This window comes from Osmerus eperlanus, chromosome 12 (genome assembly GCF_963692335.1).
Source record: "Osmerus eperlanus chromosome 12, fOsmEpe2.1, whole genome shotgun sequence".
NCBI lineage: Eukaryota > Metazoa > Chordata > Actinopteri > Osmeriformes > Osmeridae > Osmerus > Osmerus eperlanus.
In genome coordinates this window covers 16,851,061-16,871,021 of record NC_085029.1, presented here as the reverse complement: position 1 = coordinate 16,871,021, position 19,961 = coordinate 16,851,061, and the positions used below count along the sequence as shown (strand labels likewise).

The 19,961-nt window shown below is 47.2% G+C and overlaps 2 protein-coding genes across 5 annotated transcripts; both read right to left on the bottom strand.

The window, feature by feature from the left end:
* Positions 1-1,622: 1,622 nt before the first annotated feature.
* LOC134030864 (C-type mannose receptor 2-like) lies at positions 1,623-5,693 on the bottom strand. Of its 4 annotated transcripts, XM_062474250.1 has the most exons (7): positions 5,596-5,693; positions 4,944-4,989; positions 4,453-4,839; positions 3,878-4,249; positions 3,366-3,401; positions 3,140-3,252; positions 1,623-2,889 (listed from the first exon to the last, which is right to left on the bottom strand). In XM_062474250.1, the coding sequence occupies exons 2-7, from the start codon at positions 4,978-4,980 to the stop codon at positions 2,767-2,769; spliced, it is 1,068 nt and encodes a 355-aa protein (XP_062330234.1). In that variant the 5' UTR covers positions 4,981-4,989; positions 5,596-5,693; the 3' UTR covers positions 1,623-2,766. The 4 variants fall into 4 exon arrangements, with proteins under 4 accessions (XP_062330234.1, XP_062330236.1, XP_062330235.1 ...); XM_062474252.1 differs by lacking the exon at positions 3,366-3,401; XM_062474251.1 differs by having other exon boundaries at positions 3,140-3,401; positions 4,015-4,249.
* A 4,680-nt stretch (positions 5,694-10,373) lies between these two features.
* On the bottom strand, positions 10,374-18,492 carry gpr142 (G protein-coupled receptor 142). The gene is made up of 3 exons (XM_062474282.1): positions 18,377-18,492; positions 13,888-14,041; positions 10,374-12,806 (listed from the first exon to the last, which is right to left on the bottom strand). Exons 2-3 carry the CDS (start codon positions 14,024-14,026, stop codon positions 11,845-11,847), a joined length of 1,101 nt encoding a protein of 366 aa, XP_062330266.1. The 5' UTR covers positions 14,027-14,041; positions 18,377-18,492; the 3' UTR covers positions 10,374-11,844.
* Positions 18,493-19,961: the final 1,469 nt, after the last annotated feature.

Here is a 19,961-nt window from a genome sequence, read left to right as displayed (position 1 = left end):
ACATATAAAGAATATCTCTGGTTTCGGCAGAGTCTTGGGTCTCGGAAAATATCATTAGATTTTGGATTGGACGTACAGTTTTGCGTCTAGGTTATCTTGTTTGAGGTGTGGATTCTAGCTACATTTCTCTTATTCTGTGCCCTCACCGCGTTAGCAATCATAGCTGCACCATCACCGTAACGACAGACACGCACCACTCAGTCTCTCACACAGGTGATTGGTACATTTACTTGACCATGAGAAACACGATTACTAGCAATTGTCGGTTTATACCAATAATACGATTACTCCGTTTACATGTGTAATTAGTTATGCGATTACTCAATAAACGCGTCTACATGATTCTTTTTTATTAATCGTTGTATGCTCCACGGACAAAACTTGCACCATCATCCTTCTGCAACAAAGTGTCGCCGTGTCTTCCTGTATCGGCCCTACTGCTGTATGTTTCATTCCATCAACACATTGAATCCTACTAAGAAAGCCGAGTAAACGCACTCAATGGTAGGCTACATCTGCTACTGCTATTACTATCCCAACTATAATTTAATCTGTTAAAACGATAATATTCTTGTTACGACTAGCTAGCCTACTTCTTCTTCTGTTTAACAGTTCAGCTTTCAGCTTCTCCCACATTGTAGGCTATTTTAGCTCTTAGCTTTGTTAAGATGATGCAGTTCAGCTTCCACACTGCCTCTTTTGTGTGACTCACACATTTTTGAAATTCATTTCAGCTTGCGGGTATTTTCTCATTTCTCACTTTTATACTTTTTAAAATATTAAGGTTTTTGTGCAAATTATTCTCCCTTTAAAAGTAATGGTAAATCCTTTCAAATCATTGTTGGAATGCTGCTCCAGCCCCTTTCAAAAATACCTTTCGGTTGCTTTGAAGCTTCAGCTTATAACTTTCTACTAAATTTTCACTATTTTCAGCTTTTTTAGCATGGTCAGCTATCCCCATTCAGGTTTTCAGCATTCTCACTGCTGTTTCGCAGGAACAGCCTTTTCTAGTTTATTGTTTATTTTCGCCCCCCTAAAACTCAGTCAATATTTGGCCTACATAGACAACGTAGGTGTCAAAAGTTTCGTCTAGGTAGCGATTGAGTTGCTTGTATTGGAATTTACGTTCCGTTGCATGGTTTAGGCTGAAGTTAAGTTTTTGTGGCGAAAAGTGAAGCTAACGGTGGCTAATTTGCTAGCCACAGTCACTGACGTTACTAACGTCACTACGTCACTAACGTCACGAAAACACGCGTGACTACCTTTGGCAGAACATTCGTTTCGCATCTGTTAACTTGGGGGATAGCTAGGCTAACTATAGCTTTACTGCAAGGCAGCTGCAGAAACGCCACAAGCAAAGAGGCCAGGGTGATAACTATTTACTAATTTTACTTTGTGAAATGACACACAATTGTGATGTGTAATGTACAGTATAAGCTGATATTATTAAGGAAGTACATCTACTTTCGGAAACAGTAGTCTACTATTTCACTGAAGTATTAGCATCATGACATTAGCCTGTGTTGCCCGGGCAACACATACTACAGTGGTCTATGATGTAGCGTTATCTGTTTTCAATCGTTAAAATAAACATTCCTCACATATACATTTTCGTTGTAGGATTTATTATGACATTAGATTACAAGTAAACGATTTGTGAGTGAAATTATCATTACCTGTGGTTTCAATCTAGTGTATCACTGCAACGCTGTAGCCTACGCGAGACACTACAAAAACATCTACACAGCTGTACTGGTAGGAAGTCAAACGGTGACAGAACATGTTCGGCACTCCCCTTACTTAAATCAAAAGTCTATCTAACTACTAACCTGAACTTCATTGCCACAGCCTAAACGTTGTCAATCTGTTCATGAAAATAATTAATTTCAGCTTAAACCGTACAACTGAACGTTAAATCCAATTCAACCAACGCAATCGCTACAGTACCAAGACGAACACAGCAGTAGTCTAGTACTGTACCGTAGTAGTACAATTTACCGGGGCAGCTTCTCCACACAGGGCTATATCGCATTTTGCGTTGTTACTGACAATGATCGCTACCAGTGAGCTTTTTATAAATGAGCGATTTTCCACTAAATAAATGTCAAGCTTATTTACGTTTTGGGGGCATATTTTCAGTTAGCAGATGGTACTGTTTGAATCGCGATTCCATCTTCTACTGCCGGGTAACGTCGTAGAATAATCTTCAAAGGGGGTTCTTTATTAATGAATGAATGCAATGAGTAGGCTAAATGCCTGAAAATATCATGAGAAGGGAAAAACTTAAAATGACGTTTAAATCATAGAGATTAGGTCAATTTTTACACCGGTCTGCCAAATGTATTAGTTTTGATTCAACGATGAGGCTGCCTCTTGCAGGGGAAATGAGAAGACATCTATTTCATTCTACACTTCACTCGTATTTTCAGTTGTAAATGAGCAGCAAAAAAAATATGCTTTTGAATATATGTAATCTTTATAAATAATAAGTATGCATTTTTATATAACATATACAGAAATATCAGTTGTAAAAATGTCATTCTAAAACGGACCCCTGTGCAACCGACGCAAGCAAGCACACCCTACAATTTCCCCAGAAATTGTACCCTCTCTAGTTTCATGTTACCCCACCACCTGATTAATAAGAACAAATAAACTGTATGCAGTGATAAGGACGTCATGTGCCAGTTACAGAAATGTAATTGACATCATCGACACTGTCAGAGATACAAGAGACAGTTAACAACATTTAGTAGCTGTGACTTGTTAATGACACGTGTCTCCTCTTCCTCCCTCCTCCTCCTCCTCCTTCTTGTGGAAAACCTTCCCATCCTTCTGCTTCTTCCATCTCAGCGTGCTGTGCTCTGGGATCCTCCCAGCTGCCTTCATCTGGGGGCACAGTCACACTGTCATGGTTACACCACATTATGGGATGTATTGTAAAACACTGAACTGGATCAGTAGGTGTGTTTCACCAACCTGTCACTGTCAGCTACATCTGTAAAGGGTATTCTTACTGCAATAACAATCCTTACATTGTTCTAGGGTGTAACTGCTGGTTGTCTGTTATGACTGAGACTTTGACTACACATCATGTACAGTCAGAGGACTGCCTTCCCTCACACAGAGAGACACTCACTTGCTGCAAGATGGAGTCCAACATGGCAGGATCCTCTAAGTCTGAAGGTGAATTAGGAACCAGTTCCACTCTCACCACCAGCTTCACCTTAGTAGGAGTCTTAGTGGTGCTCCCTAAGTGAGGGAAGGTAAGAATGAGGAGGTATACTTTATAATGAAGTGGTACATCACAGTTTCTCAAGTATAAAATATATAGAATATAGATATAACACTTCCTGTTGTTGTACCAAGAGTGCTCAGTATGGTCGTGTTTGTGATGCTCCCTGGGGTGAGAATGAGGAAGTAGCCGTTATAACACAGTTGGACATTACAGTACATTATGCAGGATTAGACTATTAAATACAGTGACATGTAACGCAGGGTTGACAAGATTCCTTCTACATGAGTCAATGCTCCTTATAATACTTTTCTGCAGAAACACAATTCATTTGATATATTTTTAATTTGATCAAGTGGGTTGTTGTGTAATAATTTACTATTCCATCCCATCTGGTGAGCAGGTTTATTAACTACATGTGATCTCCTACCCTGCAAGCTTTCATGCTGTAGTGAAACCCCCATTTCAGTGGTGTGGTCTGAAGTAGAGGGCACACTGTCACTCTGCCAAGTCCCCCACCATGTATCACTGCTCTTTAATAGAGGACATACAGGAAACCCTTGTTAGTATAGGCCTGCTCATCACCTAGAATACACCACTGACACGTTCAAACCACACTGGCAGCTGCCAAGTCTCACTCACCATTGTGGCAAATAAAATACGAGAAATAAGAACAAGGGTAAGAAATCCACTGCCATGGATCCCGTGGATATGATGACCAAGATGGATGTGTTAAGGCACAGTCATAGTCGGAGTGATAATATGGATAGTCATTGTACCAGTGTCTGAAGGAGGAGGTAGACTGGTCTGACCACTTCCAGTCGTCTTTGAACAGACCGATCCAGACGATGGCTGATGAATTCTCTCCCAGAACAAGTTGCTGTATCTCGATATTTTCAGCCTGGTTCCTGATGCTGGCCAGGTCTGTGTAACTCTGTCTGCAGTAGATCTGAGCGTGTCTCCAAGTTCTTCGTTCTAGAACCAGGATGTACTTTGGCTTGCCAGGATCATTACCTAAGAGTATCCATCGTCAATATTATTCAGTCATGTTTTTAAATATTTTACCAACATATTTTCTCATGAAAAAATATCAACCCTCCACCTTTAAAACAAAAGTGTTTTTCTGCATCAGTTATTTCCTCGAGAAGGCCATGGCAAGCAAACATGCATCTAATAACTGAAAGATGTGTTGTTAGGAATAGAAAATACTAACTCACCACTGTGAGAACAGACAAAAGAGTAAGTATTTGTACATGCATAGTCTCTCCATACTCCTGCTTCTTTGCTGACCAGTGCAGCGCAGGGCTGGCCTGTGATTGGCTGCGCCCAGTTCCTGTACTCCGTCTCTCCTTCTCTGTAGAACTGACTGCCTGAAAGAGACCACTTCCAGCTGCTGACACTCCTGTCTATAGTCAGTCCTATCCACAAATACACCTGTCCAATGTGTTTCACCTTGTCTATCAGACCCTGCAGGTCCTCCATGCTGTCTACGGTCGCCAGGTCAACATAGTGCTCTCTACAGTAGCTCTGGGCAGCAGGCCAACTCAGAGAAGTTGTGACCAGATGAAACTGATGGAGTGCACAAGCAGAGAGCACCCAGAACTCTGCAAACACATAATCATCTCATTACTGAGTTTGTCCTGAGCTGGAGAGGCTGGAAGGTTGTAGGAAGTGTGTTGACTAGACTGATGACTTGAAAGACTCTTACCAAGGAGCAGGGCAACAGATGAGACTCTGCACTGCATGGCTCTGATCTACACACGCACACATACAGACGCATAGATGCATAGAGACACAAACACACACACACACACAGATACACACATCCACAAAGAGATACACATTCACACATACATAAACACACATTCGCAGAGGTACACATACATACACACAGAGATAAACAGACACATAGATACACATACACAAAACAACAACATAAATATTTAGTAGTTTTGTGAGGAACCCCAGTGACTCAACAAGTGTGAGCACCATGTAGGCTAAGGCCTCACCCAGCTGCCTGGGTTTGAATCCAGCCCTCTGCTGCATGTCCCCCCTCTCTCTCTCACTACATTTCCTGTCTCTCTATCTCGTCACTAAATGAACTAAGTGAACGAAATGATTAAGGAAATTCAAATTTACATATATTTGATTGTTTTGTCCAATACTGTATCACTCAACTGACACAAATTTAGGAATAATTTAATTACTATTTTAAGTGTGAATGTATTTATAAAATTCTGGTCCCACAAAATAAATCTTCCCTGTACTGTAAATTCTACATCTTGGTGTTCTACTATGATAAAGGAGCAGATATGTGAGGAATGCACAGGTGATAATAGGGGAAGGTAAATGCACCTTACCTGAGGAGAGAGAGGGACGTGAGAGTTGTGGTGTTCACAGCAGACTGAGACGGCTGACTTTCACTCATGCTGTTTTTGTTTCCTTCAATCTATTTCCTGAAGAACCATGTAAAACATGCTGTCATGTCCAAAGTATCTGGGACAGTACTTGTCATTCATGCAGGGGAACACCCTAAACACACCTGCAGACAACAAACGTATTTATGAAAAGGTCATCTAAAAATGTTCAAGGAAATAGTTAAGGAAATAACTGACAGGGTCAGTCTCTCTTCTCTCTTCTCTCCCTCCATCCACACACACCCCGTCCCCTGCCAGTGCCCTGAACAGGGACTCCCCTGAGTGGGGATCCAGAGATCGCAGGTTCAAATCCTCCCTGTGTACCTCTCTTTATTGACCCCACATGCTCCCCCTCTGAGGTCAGGCCTAACTCTGACTCTAGAGGAGCAGCACAGGACACAGGCTCTGCTGGATCAGTCCTTCACCTGCCAGGGTCACGCCCTCAGACACCCTGGGCAGCACTCCAGCTGGGGGCTGGGGAGAGACATTCAGTTGGGATCCATGGATCTCAGTCTTCATAGAACCAGGTCATATCTCCTGACCTGTATCACCACCCTGGTCACCTGTACCTCTGACCCTACACCAGGTCATATCCCTGACGTTTATGCCTCAGGGCTCAGACTGTTGTTTACCAACTGGGCTGAGGTGGTAGGCAAATCACTGACCTTCCTGGTTAGGAACATTTCATGTGAGACCAAAGAGGATTTCCTCGTTATCTGTGGTTATAACAGATCCCTTCAGTCACACAGGGCCCCTCAGCACAGGAGCGTGCTAAACAACCTGTAAACAGTCTCTACCTCATTTGCAACATCACTTGCATGGCCGACGTAAGCAAACAATGCAAAGCAGACATACAGGAAGGTGGTTGTGCAGGTGGTTCAGGGCAGGAAGGAGGAGGATGCAGTACGATTGGTCTGTACCTCAGGTACAGGACCACCCCAACGCACACACACACTCATGCAGGGGAACACCCTCAACACACCTGGAGACAACAACCTTTTGTATGAAAAGGGCATTCATCTAAAAATAAACGAAATAGTTGTTCTGACAGGGCCAGTCTCTCTTCTCTCTTCTCTCCCTCCATCCACACACACCCCGTCCCCTGCCAATTCCCTGAACAGGGACTCCCCTGAGTGGGGATCCAGAGATCGCAGGTTCAAATCCTCCCTGTGTACGTCTCTATGGATAAAAGTGTCTGGTAAAGGAACAAAGTGTTTCTCTAAATGAGCAGGTTTGTTGACCCCCACATGCTCCCCCTCTGAGGTCAGGCCTAACTCTGACTCTAGAGGAGCAGCACAGGACACAGGCTCTGCCCCTCAGCACAGGAGCGTGCAAAAAAACCTCGAAACAGTCTCTACCTCATTTGCAACATCACTTGCATGGCCGACGTAAGCAAACGATGTAAAGCAGACATACAGGAAAGGCATGCAGTCTTTATTCAGGTGTTTTTTTGTTTTTGTTTTTCCTTTTAGTTTTTCCTCTCTCTCTCTCTCTCTCTCTCTCTCTCTCTCTCTCTCTCTCTCTCTCTCTCTCTCTCTCTCTCTCTCTCTCTCTCTCTCTCTCTCTCTCTCTCTCTCTCTCTCTCTCTTTCTCTCTCTCTCTCTCTCTCTCTCTCCCACCATCCACTTCCCCTTCTCATCTAACTACCATGCATCTACATAGCAACACTGTACATGAAGGTTACATACACTACCATCTATTTACATAGCAACACTTTACATGAAGGTTTACATTAACCACCATGTAGCAACAGGTATAGTAACAACATTGTTGGTATGTAGAAAATGCTGTGTAACTAAATGGTGAGGGGGTGAGAGGGGTGAGGGGGTGAGGGCGTGAGAGGGTGAGGGGGTGAGGCGTGAGAGGGGTGAGGGGGTGAGGGTGTGAGGGGGTGAGAGGGTTTCAAATTGTAGGCCTACGTTTCGAGCTACATCGACAATTACAAGATAAGGTAGGCCTATATCCAACTCACACAGTAAAAACGTACTCAATTATCTGTCAACTTGCTAGTCGTTAATGTTAACAGATAAATAATATTAGTTTCCTATGGATAATATAACCAAACAATACACTGTATATTCACACAAAACCATACCCGGGCTCATTGCTGCGGCAGTCTTTCAGAGACAAAGTAGCAACCCCAGATAGAGAAGAGAATATTGGCAGCAGTAACTGTAAAAGGTAGAATGCTTTACTGGATGTGGGTCATGCAGAACGATATTCAGCTGAGTGTTCTGTGCTGGCAGGAGGGTAAATAAAAGGACCTCACATCCGGTTGGACATTTATTTTATTTTCATATGAAAGTACAACTCAGTATCAGTGCTCAAAGACAGTACCATTGTGTGCATTACAATTGTGCTGTGGAGGAAAGGGGTAATTGGAACCTAAGTAATGTAAACATTTATCATGAAGCCACACAACTACAGGCAATGGCAACATGTCCTTTTTCTTTACACAAGATCATAATATTGCATAAAATGTATTGAATGAAACTAACCGAGCAAGCAGGACAAGTACAACACTCGTAACTTCACTTCACAAGGCAAAACAAAAGAAGTAGCAAAAGAGATTTCAGGTTTTGGTTTTAAGGATGGGGTATTCTTTTTAAGAGTGGCTAATTCAAGCAAGTGCGTCAGACAGGAGGAATTTAGATTTTTTTTTTTACATGCTCTAGTCTAAAGTATAGCAAGCACATCCAAACAAAAGACCTTTGAAGGTTTCATCTCCACTTTTATGGTTCTCATTGTGAGTTAGAGGATGGGGGAGGAAGTGGGTAGGAAGTGGGTAGGAGGGGTGGAGTTAGGTGACAACAAATGAACAGGTATCTAAGCCAGAGCACCATCCAGGTGACAATCAGGGGATTAGAGAGAGAGACAAACCCAATGTCTCCCTCTCCCTCCCTCCCTTCCTCCCTCCCCTCTCTCTCTCTCCCTCCCTCCCTCTCTCCCTCTCTCTCCCTCCCCCTCTCTCCCTCCCCTCTCTCTCTCTCCCTCCCTCCCCCTCTCTCCCTCTCTCTCCCTCCCCCTCTCTCCCTCCCCCTCTCTCCCTCCCCCTCTTTCCCTCCCCCTGTTTCAGTCCCCACCCCCCCACCCCCTTCCTCCCAAAGACCTCACCCTTCCACTCTGCTCCATGATGCCGTGATGATCCCTGCGGCTGCCTCAGCACGGCTCCCCTCAGATGGAATCAGAGCCTGCCCTGACATCATGCTTCCCCATCCAGGTCTAAACTGTTTCCTCTGTGATCCCTTCGACTTCTTCGCCCCCCGACTGCATACGTTCCACAGGGTGGCTGCCATCGCAGGCCCCCCCCCCCCCCACCATCTGTTTATGTGGCGACGGGAAGCGCCTTCAAAGAAACATCTGTATCTATGCAGGGGGGGGTAGGATGGACACAGTGTGACTCTAAGAACCCAGTGAGTCCACAAGGATGACACGCGGTAGAGGCTGATTAGGATGACATGCGGTAGAGGCTGAGAGGATGACATGCGGTAGAGGCGGAGAGGGGGTCATGCGGTAGAGGCTGAGAGGATGACATGCGGTAGAGGCTGAGAGGATGACATGCGGTAGAGGCTGAGAGGTGACTGGGATCCGAGGCATCAGAACACACAGCAGTCCATTAGTGTCTCATAAGAACGTGTCAGTAGAGCTGGTGACCTGTCCCATGTCTCACTGAGCTGGTGACCTGTCCCATGTCTCACTGAGCTGGTGACCTGTCCCATGTCTCACTGAGCTGGTGACCTGTCCTATGTCTCACTGAGCTGGTGACCTGTCCCATGTCTCACTGACCTGTCCTATGTCTCACTGAGCTGTCCCATGTCTCACTGAGCTGGTGACCTGTCCTATGTCTCACTGAGCTGGTGACCTGTCCCATGTCTCACTGAGCTGGTGACCTGTCCTATGTCTCACTGAGCTGGTGACCTGTCCCATGTCTCACTGAGCTGGTGACCTGTCCCATGTCTCACTGAGCTGGTGACCTGTCCTATGTCTCACTGAGCTGGTGACCTGTCTCATGTCTCACTGAGCTGGTGACCTGTCCCATGTCTCACTGAGATGGTGACCTGTCCTATGTCTCACTGAGCTGGTGACCTGTCCCATGTCTCACTGAGCTGGTGACCTGTCCTATGTCTCACTAAGTTGGTGACCTGTCCCATGTCTCACTGAGCTGGTGACCTGTCCCATGTCTCACTGAGCTGGTGACCTGTCCCATGTCTCACTGAGCTGGTGACCTGTCCTATGTCTCACTGAGCTGGTGACCTGTCCCATGTCTCACTGAGCTGGTGACCTGTCCTATGTCTCACTGAGCTGGTGACCTGTCCCATGTCTCACTGAGCTGGTGACCTGTCCCATGTCTCACTGAGCTGGTGACCTGTCTTATGTCTCACTGAGCTGGTGACCTGTCCCATGTCTCACTGAGCTGGTGACCTGTCCCATGTCTCACTGAGCTGGTGACCTGTCCCATGTCTCACTGAGCTGGTGACCTGTCCTATGTCTCACTGAGCTGGTGACCTGTCCTATGTCTCACTGAGCTGGTGACCTGTCCTATGTCTCACTGAGCTGGCATTGGATTTAAGGGGCTGTGCTGAGACTACAAGGAAACATCAATGGAGATGAGCTTTGAAAGACTAGGCTTGATCAGTGATGGGTTAAAGTCAGCTTAAACATAGATTGGACCACAGTTGTGTACACTACCGTTACTGTATAGCAGCCTTTACAGTGAGCTCTGTTAAAACATCACGTTTTAGACTCGCTGAGTCACAATCATGGAATCAGTGAAGACGTACAGTAAGCTGCCTTTTGAAAGAGGTCTAGTTTCACACAATCATATCACTTACTGATTATGACAGGCTTTCACATTCAAGATTCAAAACATTGCTAAGACTATTCTGTGATGTGGTTATGATTGTATGCGGTTGTAAAAAATATACAGAATACACTATCTTTTTTCACTAATCTTTTAAAAACTTTTTCCCAAAATCATCCACATGATCTGTGAGGAAAAAAATAATCATATCAACAAGTATTCATTCTGATGGATAAACTAGTAAAATTGAAATGAAAGCATGCATTTCAATTAAGATATGACCTTCTCTAAAGGCCTTTTCCTCGGTAGGCATTGATGAGCAACACGATCAATAAACGATCAAAGCTGTGACAGGAAGGGGCCTCCGCACTCGGCTTTTTAATTAAAACTCAATTTAAGAGCAGATCGCTGTTCCCAATATTGCTAAACAAATGCAGTCACTATGTAGCAAGCCAAAGTCAAGATCTCACACATTCGTTCAGAAACGATTTGCATGACTTTTGTGCTACGTTTGCTTGCTAAAGTAGCCGTACCGCTCAGGATGGAAATGTACTGGCCGACACGTGTGTTTGTGCCGACCATCAGTCTGCTGTTTGGTTTGTTTAGCTGGACTAACCCCACAGGGGAGGAGGGGGGTAGAGAGTGTTTGAATAGCGTGGGCTTCACTCCCTGTGCTTAGACAGCAAACCTTCATTTAAGGCCCCATCGAGTTGCATTTCATGAAAAATAAACACAAGCGTTAACAGCTGTGGTTTGCTATTCGGAGTTTGCTGTAGCGGTGAAGGGCTTATTTCTCTGCTCCATTAGTTGTGCTCAGCAAGCCTGACGTACAGTGATTTGGGCAGGTGGACTGTTTGCTCCACAGAGGAGTGTTGCAGCTCTTCCAGAAAGATCCATGGAGATCCACAATCTGCAGCTTCTAACTTTCCAGAATCCTGTCTTCACCAACGTTTGATAAAAAAATACAAATTGGGTTGCATTTTGAATATTTAACATGTTTAGAGTCGACTCACATTGTAATGAATTCTGGCTGTCTTTCATTACCATGCTACCAGGCTACCCAGCACACTGTAGCTCACTGGCTGCACACCAAACCTAAAGTGTCCCCCCCCAAAGATATCATGTACCATGCTTGGGCGAAAAAGAGCACTCATTTTGTGATCCACTGACAGTGTCAATAATAAATACTGTGTCACGTTTGTTAATTTCCGTGAAGAATAACATGATAAATAACATCTGTAAAAAAAACAGTTTGGCCCTTGGAGAATGCTCAGAGGATGATTGGCGTGCTGTCTGAGGACAGGCCTGGAATGCACAGGGTGGCTCAGAGGGCGTAAGTGCTTCAGGGCCGTGGGAGTGGGGCCAGTTAGACATACAGAGGAGGGAGGGGGTCACATGGTCTGGCTGTCCTTGCATGCTCCTGGCGGTAGGGGGGTGGAGTCTTGCTGGGGGCGCTTGGTCCCGCTTGACAGCGAGGAGGTGGAGGCATGGGCGGGGGCCCGCTGGTGGGGGAGGGTGCGTCGGGGGTGCAGCGCCCCGCCCCTCAGCAGCAGGACGTCCCGCACGGCGGCACGAAAGGGCTTGGAGACGAAGCAGTAGAGGAAGAAGTTGACGGCGGTGTTGAGCATGGCCAGCATGTTGGACAGGTCGTATGCCAGGTGGACGCGCCAGTCCCTGTAGACGGAGGAGACGTAGCGGTGGTAGATGACCACCGCCGTCCTGGGAGCCCACAGGACCGAGAACACGGAGGTGATGGCCAGCAGCATGGCCGTGGTCTTCCCCAGACGCCTCGCCGGGGCGGCGCGGGGGCCGCACTCCTCCTGGCAGCACGGCTGCCTCTGGCGAGCTCGCAGCCGGCGGATGATGAGCGAGTTCAGAACCAGGAAGGTGCCGCAAGGCAGGAAGTAGATGATGGTCACGTGCGTCCAGATCAGGGCGGTGTCCAGCGCCGTGGGCGGGCGACTGACCCGCCACATGTCCGACCACCAGAAGAACGGCACGCCCGACGCCAGCGCCAACAGGAAGACGGCGGCGATGATCCTGCGCGCCCGCTCCGGGTAGCTGATCTGGCGGTGGAGGAGGGGGTGGCACAGCGCCACGTAGCGGTCGACCGTGAGAGGCACGGCGGCCCAGATGGAGGCGTGGTTGGCGGCGAACTCCAGGGCGCTGACGGAGTGGAGCAGGAGAGCGGGGACTTCGCGGTGGAACACGGCCGTCTCCAACAGGAAACCCACGAAGATGATGAAGAGCTGGGACAGGATGTCAGAGGCCGTCAGCGCTAGCAGGTACACGTACAAAGCCTTCTGGGTGCGGGCTGCAAGCCTGGACAAGGCCACCGCCGTCAGGATGTTTACTGACAGAGAGGGAACGAGAGGAGGAGGAGAGAAAGTGAAAAGAGAGGCCTAAGCTCCTTGTTTAACTCATGCAACACCATACATGACCAGATCCTGTTTAGCTCTTCGGCTAGGCAGATATTTCTACAGCATGTTTGTGGCAGTATTTTCAGTAGAAGAAAAACACAGTGCATTGATTTCAGATGCTTCCAGTACAGTATGTCTTGTGTACAGTATGTCTCATGTTACATTTACATTTTACATTTAGTAGACGCTCTTATCCAGAGCGACTTACAGTAAGTACAGGGACATTCCCCCTGAGGCAAGTAGGGTGAAGTGCCTTGCCCAAGGACACAACGTCAGTTGGCATGACCGGGAATCGAACTGGCAACCTTCGGATTACTAGTCCGACTCCCTCACCGCTCAGCCACCTGACTCCCATGTTGTCTTAAAGCAATCAATGTTACCTCTGTTCACTAGACAGCTCATCAACGAGAAGCCATCCTCCCCTCACAATCCCAGTCTGTCTCAGATCCAGTACCACCCCCTCCCCTCACCTCGCTACATCAATCCCCCCTGGGGGAAATTACTCCACTGTGGCCTTGGTGCATCCCAGAGGTCATTACGTAGCTTCGCAGTGAGTGAACCCCTCCCTCCCTCGCTCCCTTCCTGTCTCATCCAGGCTACTGCTGGATCAATATCAGCCACCACAGTCCTGCAACAACAACGTATGAACAGAAAGACACCCTCCTTCACTGTGACTGCTGAAGTGTTGCCCTCCCTGTCTGGAACACGTGGTCTGGAACATTGTCAACCAGGGAGTGAACGGGAGGGAGAGGAAGTGACAGACCGTCATGGTGACGGAACCCAATCAGGAAGCGGTAAATGGAGAGTGCAAAACGTGGTCATTTGCACAGCGTAAACCATCAACCAAGATAAAGAATGACGGATTATCCAGTGAAATTGCCTATCGCTTAATTGAACGGACTCATCCATGGCTTTTAAACATCTGCGTGGAGTAAGAAAGAATCCTCACTCTCCCTTCCTATTTATAAACTCCTCATGTTGTTCAAAGGCATCGTCTGCCGGTGAGCTCTGTACCTGGTACTCCGACACAGAGGAGGGCGCTGTAGTAGACCACAGGGAAGAAGCCCAGGACACATTTGGACCTCTGGATCTCCTCAGGCTTCAGGCTGTGCTCTGGGTGGCTGACCACCGTCACATTCGGCCAATCAATCATGACCTCCAGCTTCACCTGGAGATAAATATGAACACGTTTGGAAAACGAAACATTGTGTGGTCATGAGAATCCAGGAGCTTAACCTTTAAACATACATAGGTGTTAAGTCTTCGTCTGTCGATGAGAATCTTCCCTTTTAGAGTGTGCTCATGTCAGCCGTACCCTAATTCATGTCAGCGTTGCCGTGGAAAGGGACTGTCAGTTAACAGGCCATGAAGACTGAGGAGGGGGTTTGAAGAGAAGCTGTGTTAGTAAAGGCGCCTGGCACCATGGAGATTGGACTCAGTCAATTAGTGTAGGATGACCACAACAGCAGATGGACAAAGATGACCCCATCAGTACTGCCCCTTCCCCCACTTCCCTCTCTCTCTCTCTCTCTCTCTCTCTCTCTCTCTCTCTCTCTCTCTCTCTCTCTCTCTCTCTCTCTCTCTCTCTCTCTCTCTCTCCCTCTCTGTCTCTCTCTCTTCTCTCTCTCTCTCCCTCTCCCTCTCTCTTCTCTCTCTCTCTCTCCCTCTCTGTCTCTCTCTCTTCTCTCCTTTCCTGTTTTTCTCTCTCTGTCTCTTCTCTGTCTATCCCTAATTTAGTCTACTCATCCAAGCAGGGTATACTTGTTTGCTGTAGTCTTTATGGCTCACATGTTTTAGCTGCTGACACCGACGTGGATCCTGCATAAAATCACCATCTCTGTGTTTGATCAACGATCAACGCCAGCAGGATGATTCCCCCTCGACAGGGGAGATTGCTCTAACTGGAGTTAAATGCGAATCGCGAACTAGGTTAAAGTCATCCTTTCGCCCTGCCCTCAATTGCCCTCATCTTGCTTACAGGCCTGCTGTAATGTGTGATGAGCTGTAGCCTGTAAAAGTCTCCAAAACAAAGCCTTCTGGCCTGGCTACGGGGCGGATTGTGCCAAACACTCAATGCTCGACCTGCCAGTGAAGAAGTGCTTTCTGTTCATCATGATAATAACCAATCACCTCTCTTGTTGCTGAATTTCCAATTGAACTCTGTCGGAACGTTGGTTGTCCATATCGGACGCATAGCTTGGTAGCAGGAGCATACCGCTTTAAAAGCAGATTTGCTGCTTTCAATCATTTAATCAGATTGTTGGCACATTGAATCAAATTCATTTAAAGTAGTGTCAGGTTCACATATAAGCTCACAGTCATGACATGTTTTGTTTCCTAAAGACAAGGATACAAAGTACAAGTGCTTCACTGCCAATACATGATGAAGTTCCTGTATCTCACTATGTGGTCAAAGTGGAGATCAGTGTTGTTATTCTTTTGTTGTTTTACAAGAAAAAATTACAATTGATTTTTGATATGTCCCGTTTTTTGATGTATGGGAAAGGTGGTTGAGTAAAAAAAAATACTATATTGAATTCAGCTTTATCATGCTCGGGAGTCAGGTGGCTGAGCGGTTAGGGAATCGGGCTAGTAATCTGAAGGTTGCCAGTTCGATTCCCGGCCGTGCAAAAATGACGTTGTGTCCTTGGGCAAGGCACTTCACCCTACTTGCCTCAGGGGTTTAGGGGGCCAAACAACCAAAACGAATTCCCCTATGGTTTAAAGGAAGATGGGAAACTGAACAGTGTATTAGCATGAACCAAATAATGCCAATACAAATAGAATTCCAGGTATTTGACTCTATGGGTTAAATCAGAGCAAGAATGGTCAAAGTACGGTTACATGAAATACGCATTTAATAACATTGCAAATGAATGAAATCAATTACAAGGCAAACATGCTACAATATGGCAATATATAAATCTTACCTACTCTACCATGATCATTGTAAATCAGAGAGAAAGCAAGAGGTGAGCAAGGAGTAGGACAGTAGGACAAGGGAGAACTGAGGTAGAAGGTCTCAGGAGATGAAGAATCCACAGAACAATGCATTACAATTCCCTTTATACACAAGACCGACCAATCAGACCAAATCTTGAATGGGGTGTGAGGGCCATCAAGTTGAGACCGTCCAGAAACTCCAGACTTATTACTTATTACTTATTACATTTATGACTAAATGTAAATGTAATGCTGCAATTACTGTATGTCCCGGCTCTACCATCCTTGTGACTGCATGGGAAACCTCCAGAACAGAAGACGATAAGGCAGACTCTCTTTTAATTTCTTTCCGCAATTTGTAGCCAGCAGATAACATTAAGACCAACACAAACAGGTCATCATTCCCAAACACCTGCCCCGTCCTGACAAGAAATCTGTCTTTCCAACAACAGCCGTTTTACCTCTTGACCGCCCCAATAATCTTCAGTGATGACCTGTAACAAACTCTTCACTTTCAGCCTGCGCAGCACCAAGGCTGCAGAAGACCATCAATCAAACAGGCCGCTCAAGACCAGCGTCTCGCTTGAGGTGGAGCATGAGTACTTGTAAGAGCTTTAATCCCACCCTGTCGTTCTGATGTAATATCTCCGCTGGAAAGCAAACAGATGCTGGGATGAACGGCTGAAACTCTGGTGTGTCAGCCTGCGTTGTGTAAAAAGCACACTTGCGGAGATGGGAAGTCCTGGTTTTCATAGGGAGAGAGCGATTCTCTGAGAACACCCCTCTCTCTTCAACCCCGTCACCCTCCCACCTCCACCCCCTCCACCTCCACCCCCTCCACAACCCTCCCACTACTACCCCCTCCACAACCCCTACCACACCCTCCACAACCCCCACCATCACCTCCTCCACCTCCACCGCCACCCCCTCCTCAACCCCACCAGCGAGCAGTGGGAGAGTTGACAGTTATGAGAAAGACAACAACACCCTCAGTCTTTCTCTTTCAACTAGATCCTCTTGAAGGCTGCGGTCAGCAGTCCAGGGCCGTTCTCATGCAGGCCGTGAGGAGCGGGGGGGGCCTCACATTAAAGTCAGGCTTCTGTTCGCTATACTGGGAGTCACCCTCCCACAGCCCTCAGCCCCACCTCCCCTGGACCTCAGGGTCTCCCTCAGAACCATGTGTCCCAGAGACACAGCACAAACACAGGGGGAGGGAAAAAACACGGCTGTCTGGCTCTCTGGCTCCCGGATTTTCCCATCCACTTCACAGAGGGAAGAGGGAATTCCTGATACGTGTTTGAAACTCCGACGCCGTACGACCGCGGCAGCCGTTTGTCCTGCCTGTCGGGCCCACGTACGTACGAGTAACTCCCAGGATGGAACGTTCTGGATGGCTCTGCTGACAGACAGACTCCATCAGGGCTGCTTCGCTGGAGCAGCGGGGGCCTCTGAAGTAAGCTCCCTGGGAACGCAGAGACAGGGGGCCCGGGGTGGCCGGGGGGCCGTCGCTCCGCAGGGCTGGCGGAGGCAACCCTGGGGGGTTCATAGGCCAGTGCATGTTCCTGATTAAGGCTCTATTTTCAATGGTTGTCTTAAGGGGGCTCAGATCCGGATGAACTAAGGCAGAGGATCTGCGGGGGGTGGGGGGGTGGGGGGGTGGGGGGGTGGGGGGGTGGGGGGGTGGGTTGGGTGTCCATGGAGCCAAAGTGAACTCTATCTTTAGTCCCTCTGCTCCACTGGACCCTCTCAATTATTCATAGTGGGACGCTACACCTGAAACAACAGCCTCGGGAGAGAGAGGGGGGGGGGCAGAAGGACAGTGGCTCTGCCACTCTGTACGTATCATGGTTTCAGAACCGAGAGGAAACGACCACGTTTCTGTGTTTGCCGGTGATGCAGGCGTTCGGGTTTCAGCCTTGCAACTCGTGACAGCGCTGCAGTGCAGTGGTTCCCGAAGGGTGTTAGATAACTGAGAGACAAAGGGAAAGTTACACCCGAACCTGTGACTGAAGAAACCCAATTCTGTTTGTTGTGCTGCAGTTCACATTCTGCAACTTCAAAACTGACCCCATGGATTTCCACTGGCTTCTGATATAGACATGACACACTCCAGAACAATAAGTTGGCTGCGGTGTAAACTGAACAATGTTATGAGGCACTTGTTAGTAAAACAGAATAGGGTGACGATAACACATAAAAACTGCCTGTTGCTATAAAATGAGACAGACCAAACTATTTCCTGCACTGACAGGCATACCTGAGTGTCTTTGCAGAAGTGCTTCCACAACAGACAGAACATAGAACTTTGCCATTGGATTCTGTTTTTTTACTTTTTACTTTTGTACATTGTTAAAGTGCATCAGCAACAAAGACACCAGACAAGACACATGTACTTACTTAACAACCTAGTAACAGTCCATTCTATAAACAGTGACAGAGGAAAGACAGATGTGGCCATCTATTCCCTTCTATGGTCAGTTCCTGTGTTGTCTGGTGCTGTGTGGCGGAATGTAGGTGTGCCGTGTTCTGACTGCCTCAGGTAAAGAGAGGGGGATCCTACCTTCACAGCCAGTTGTCACTCTGTCTGTCCATCTGTCTCACAGCCTGTCCAGGGCTCTGTGTTCCATCCGGCAGGTCCACACCAATGCTGCTGCCGGTCACGGTCACAGACCAGACGGCCTGAGAGGAGGAGGAGGAGGAGGAGGAGGAGAGGGCTACTAGCAGCAGGCACATCCCTGCGGAGAGTGGAAGAGGCAGTTGAAGAAGGAGAGGAGAGACACGACTGAGGGGAGGGAGGGAGGGAGGAAGGGAGGAAGGGAGGGAGGAAGCAGGGGGAGGGAGGGGGAGGGGAAGCATGGGGAGAAGGATTGGTGGATAGAAACAGGTGAATGAGAGGTTGAACTGTGGAGGTAGTGTGTGTGTTTCTGTGTGTGTGTGTGTGTGTGTGTGTGTATGTCTGTCAATGTGTGTGTGTGTGTCTGTCAGAGTGTGTGTGTGTGTGTACATGCTTTAACGAGGTCTCAGAGGGTTTACACAGGCTGTGATCAGAATGCAAATATCCCTCCAAATATAGCTGGCAACCGCTGTTGCACAAGCAGCACACTGATGTTAAACACAAAAACAAATACAGCTTACTTTGTTTGTCAGTGTTCTCTTCTGTAATGCAAATCACTGACAATTAGCTATGGCGAGTCAATTGTCACAATAACTAGCAGTTAATATGCAGACCTAAGTACATTTGATGAGTAAAAACAAATGCTTTGGGGGGGGGGGGGGGGGAGTTTTCCTCAAAAACACACAGTTAGGATCTATGTTCAGTAAACGTAATGATGTATTTTGTTTTTACAGATTTCGATGCACCCCATGTCAAGAACCAGTGAAACAACAGGTGGATAACAGTAAAGACAACGATCAGAGGTCACCAAAGCCAAAACTGGTCCCACCAGAACTGCACTGCAGCAAAGTACATGGTGGGGTGGGTCTCTTTATGATTATTGCTGTATGTGTTTATCGAACATACGTATACACCCACGCCTCGCCACCTTACTCGGCAGCGAGGCCCAGCAGAGCGTGTAATGAACCCCGAACGTCAGTGAGCGTGGACGGGCATGGTCCTCCATCAATCAGGCTGGGCGGGTGGAGATCTGCGGGGGGTGATGGAGTGGTCTTGCTGGACGAGAGGGGCTGAACACAGCATTTCTGTGCTTTATTGCTCTAATTTGTCCGCTGATATGCCACCGCACAGTCGATACGTTCCTGCTAATTCGCTGTTCCCGCTGGCCGAGCGTTCAGCACAGTAGCGGGCGCGTCGCTTCACGCATGACCACGGTGAATCTTAAAGTCCGAATGTGAATCTCAATACAATTATGTTCCTTTTGCGCACAAAGCACAAATGACACAAAGCGATGCTGATTCCATGTCCCTGACTTATGCCTGGCCGATAAACATCTTTCGGTGAAGTCGCAATCATTTTCTCCATCTACCTCATAAAATATTTAAGAACAGAATGATCCAAGACAACACGAGCACCAGGAGCTCATTGTAATCTTTTCCCAACCTCTGCCCATGATGTCATTCTGTGGGAACAAATCCAATGGCCCTCCACCTCAACCTGTCAATAATCGTGCTATTTAACTGCAGTCAGA

Coding starts and splice junctions, on each gene's coding strand:
- LOC134030864 (XM_062474250.1), bottom strand. CDS start 4,980: ATGCAGTGCAGAGTCTCATCTGTTGCCCTGCTCCTTG. Junction 4,250..4,452: donor TTTTGTCTGTTCTCACAGTG/GTGAGTTAGTAT, acceptor GGATACTCTTAG/GTAATGATCCTGGCAAGCCA. Junction 3,253..3,365: donor GACCATACTGAGCACTCTTG/GTACAACAACAG, acceptor TCCCTCACTTAG/GGAGCACCACTAAGACTCCT.
- gpr142 (XM_062474282.1), bottom strand. CDS start 14,026: ATGATTGATTGGCCGAATGTGACGGTGGTCAGCCACCCAGAGCACAGC. Junction 12,807..13,887: donor CCTCTGTGTCGGAGTACCAG/GTACAGAGCTCA, acceptor CCTCTCTGTCAG/TAAACATCCTGACGGCGGTG.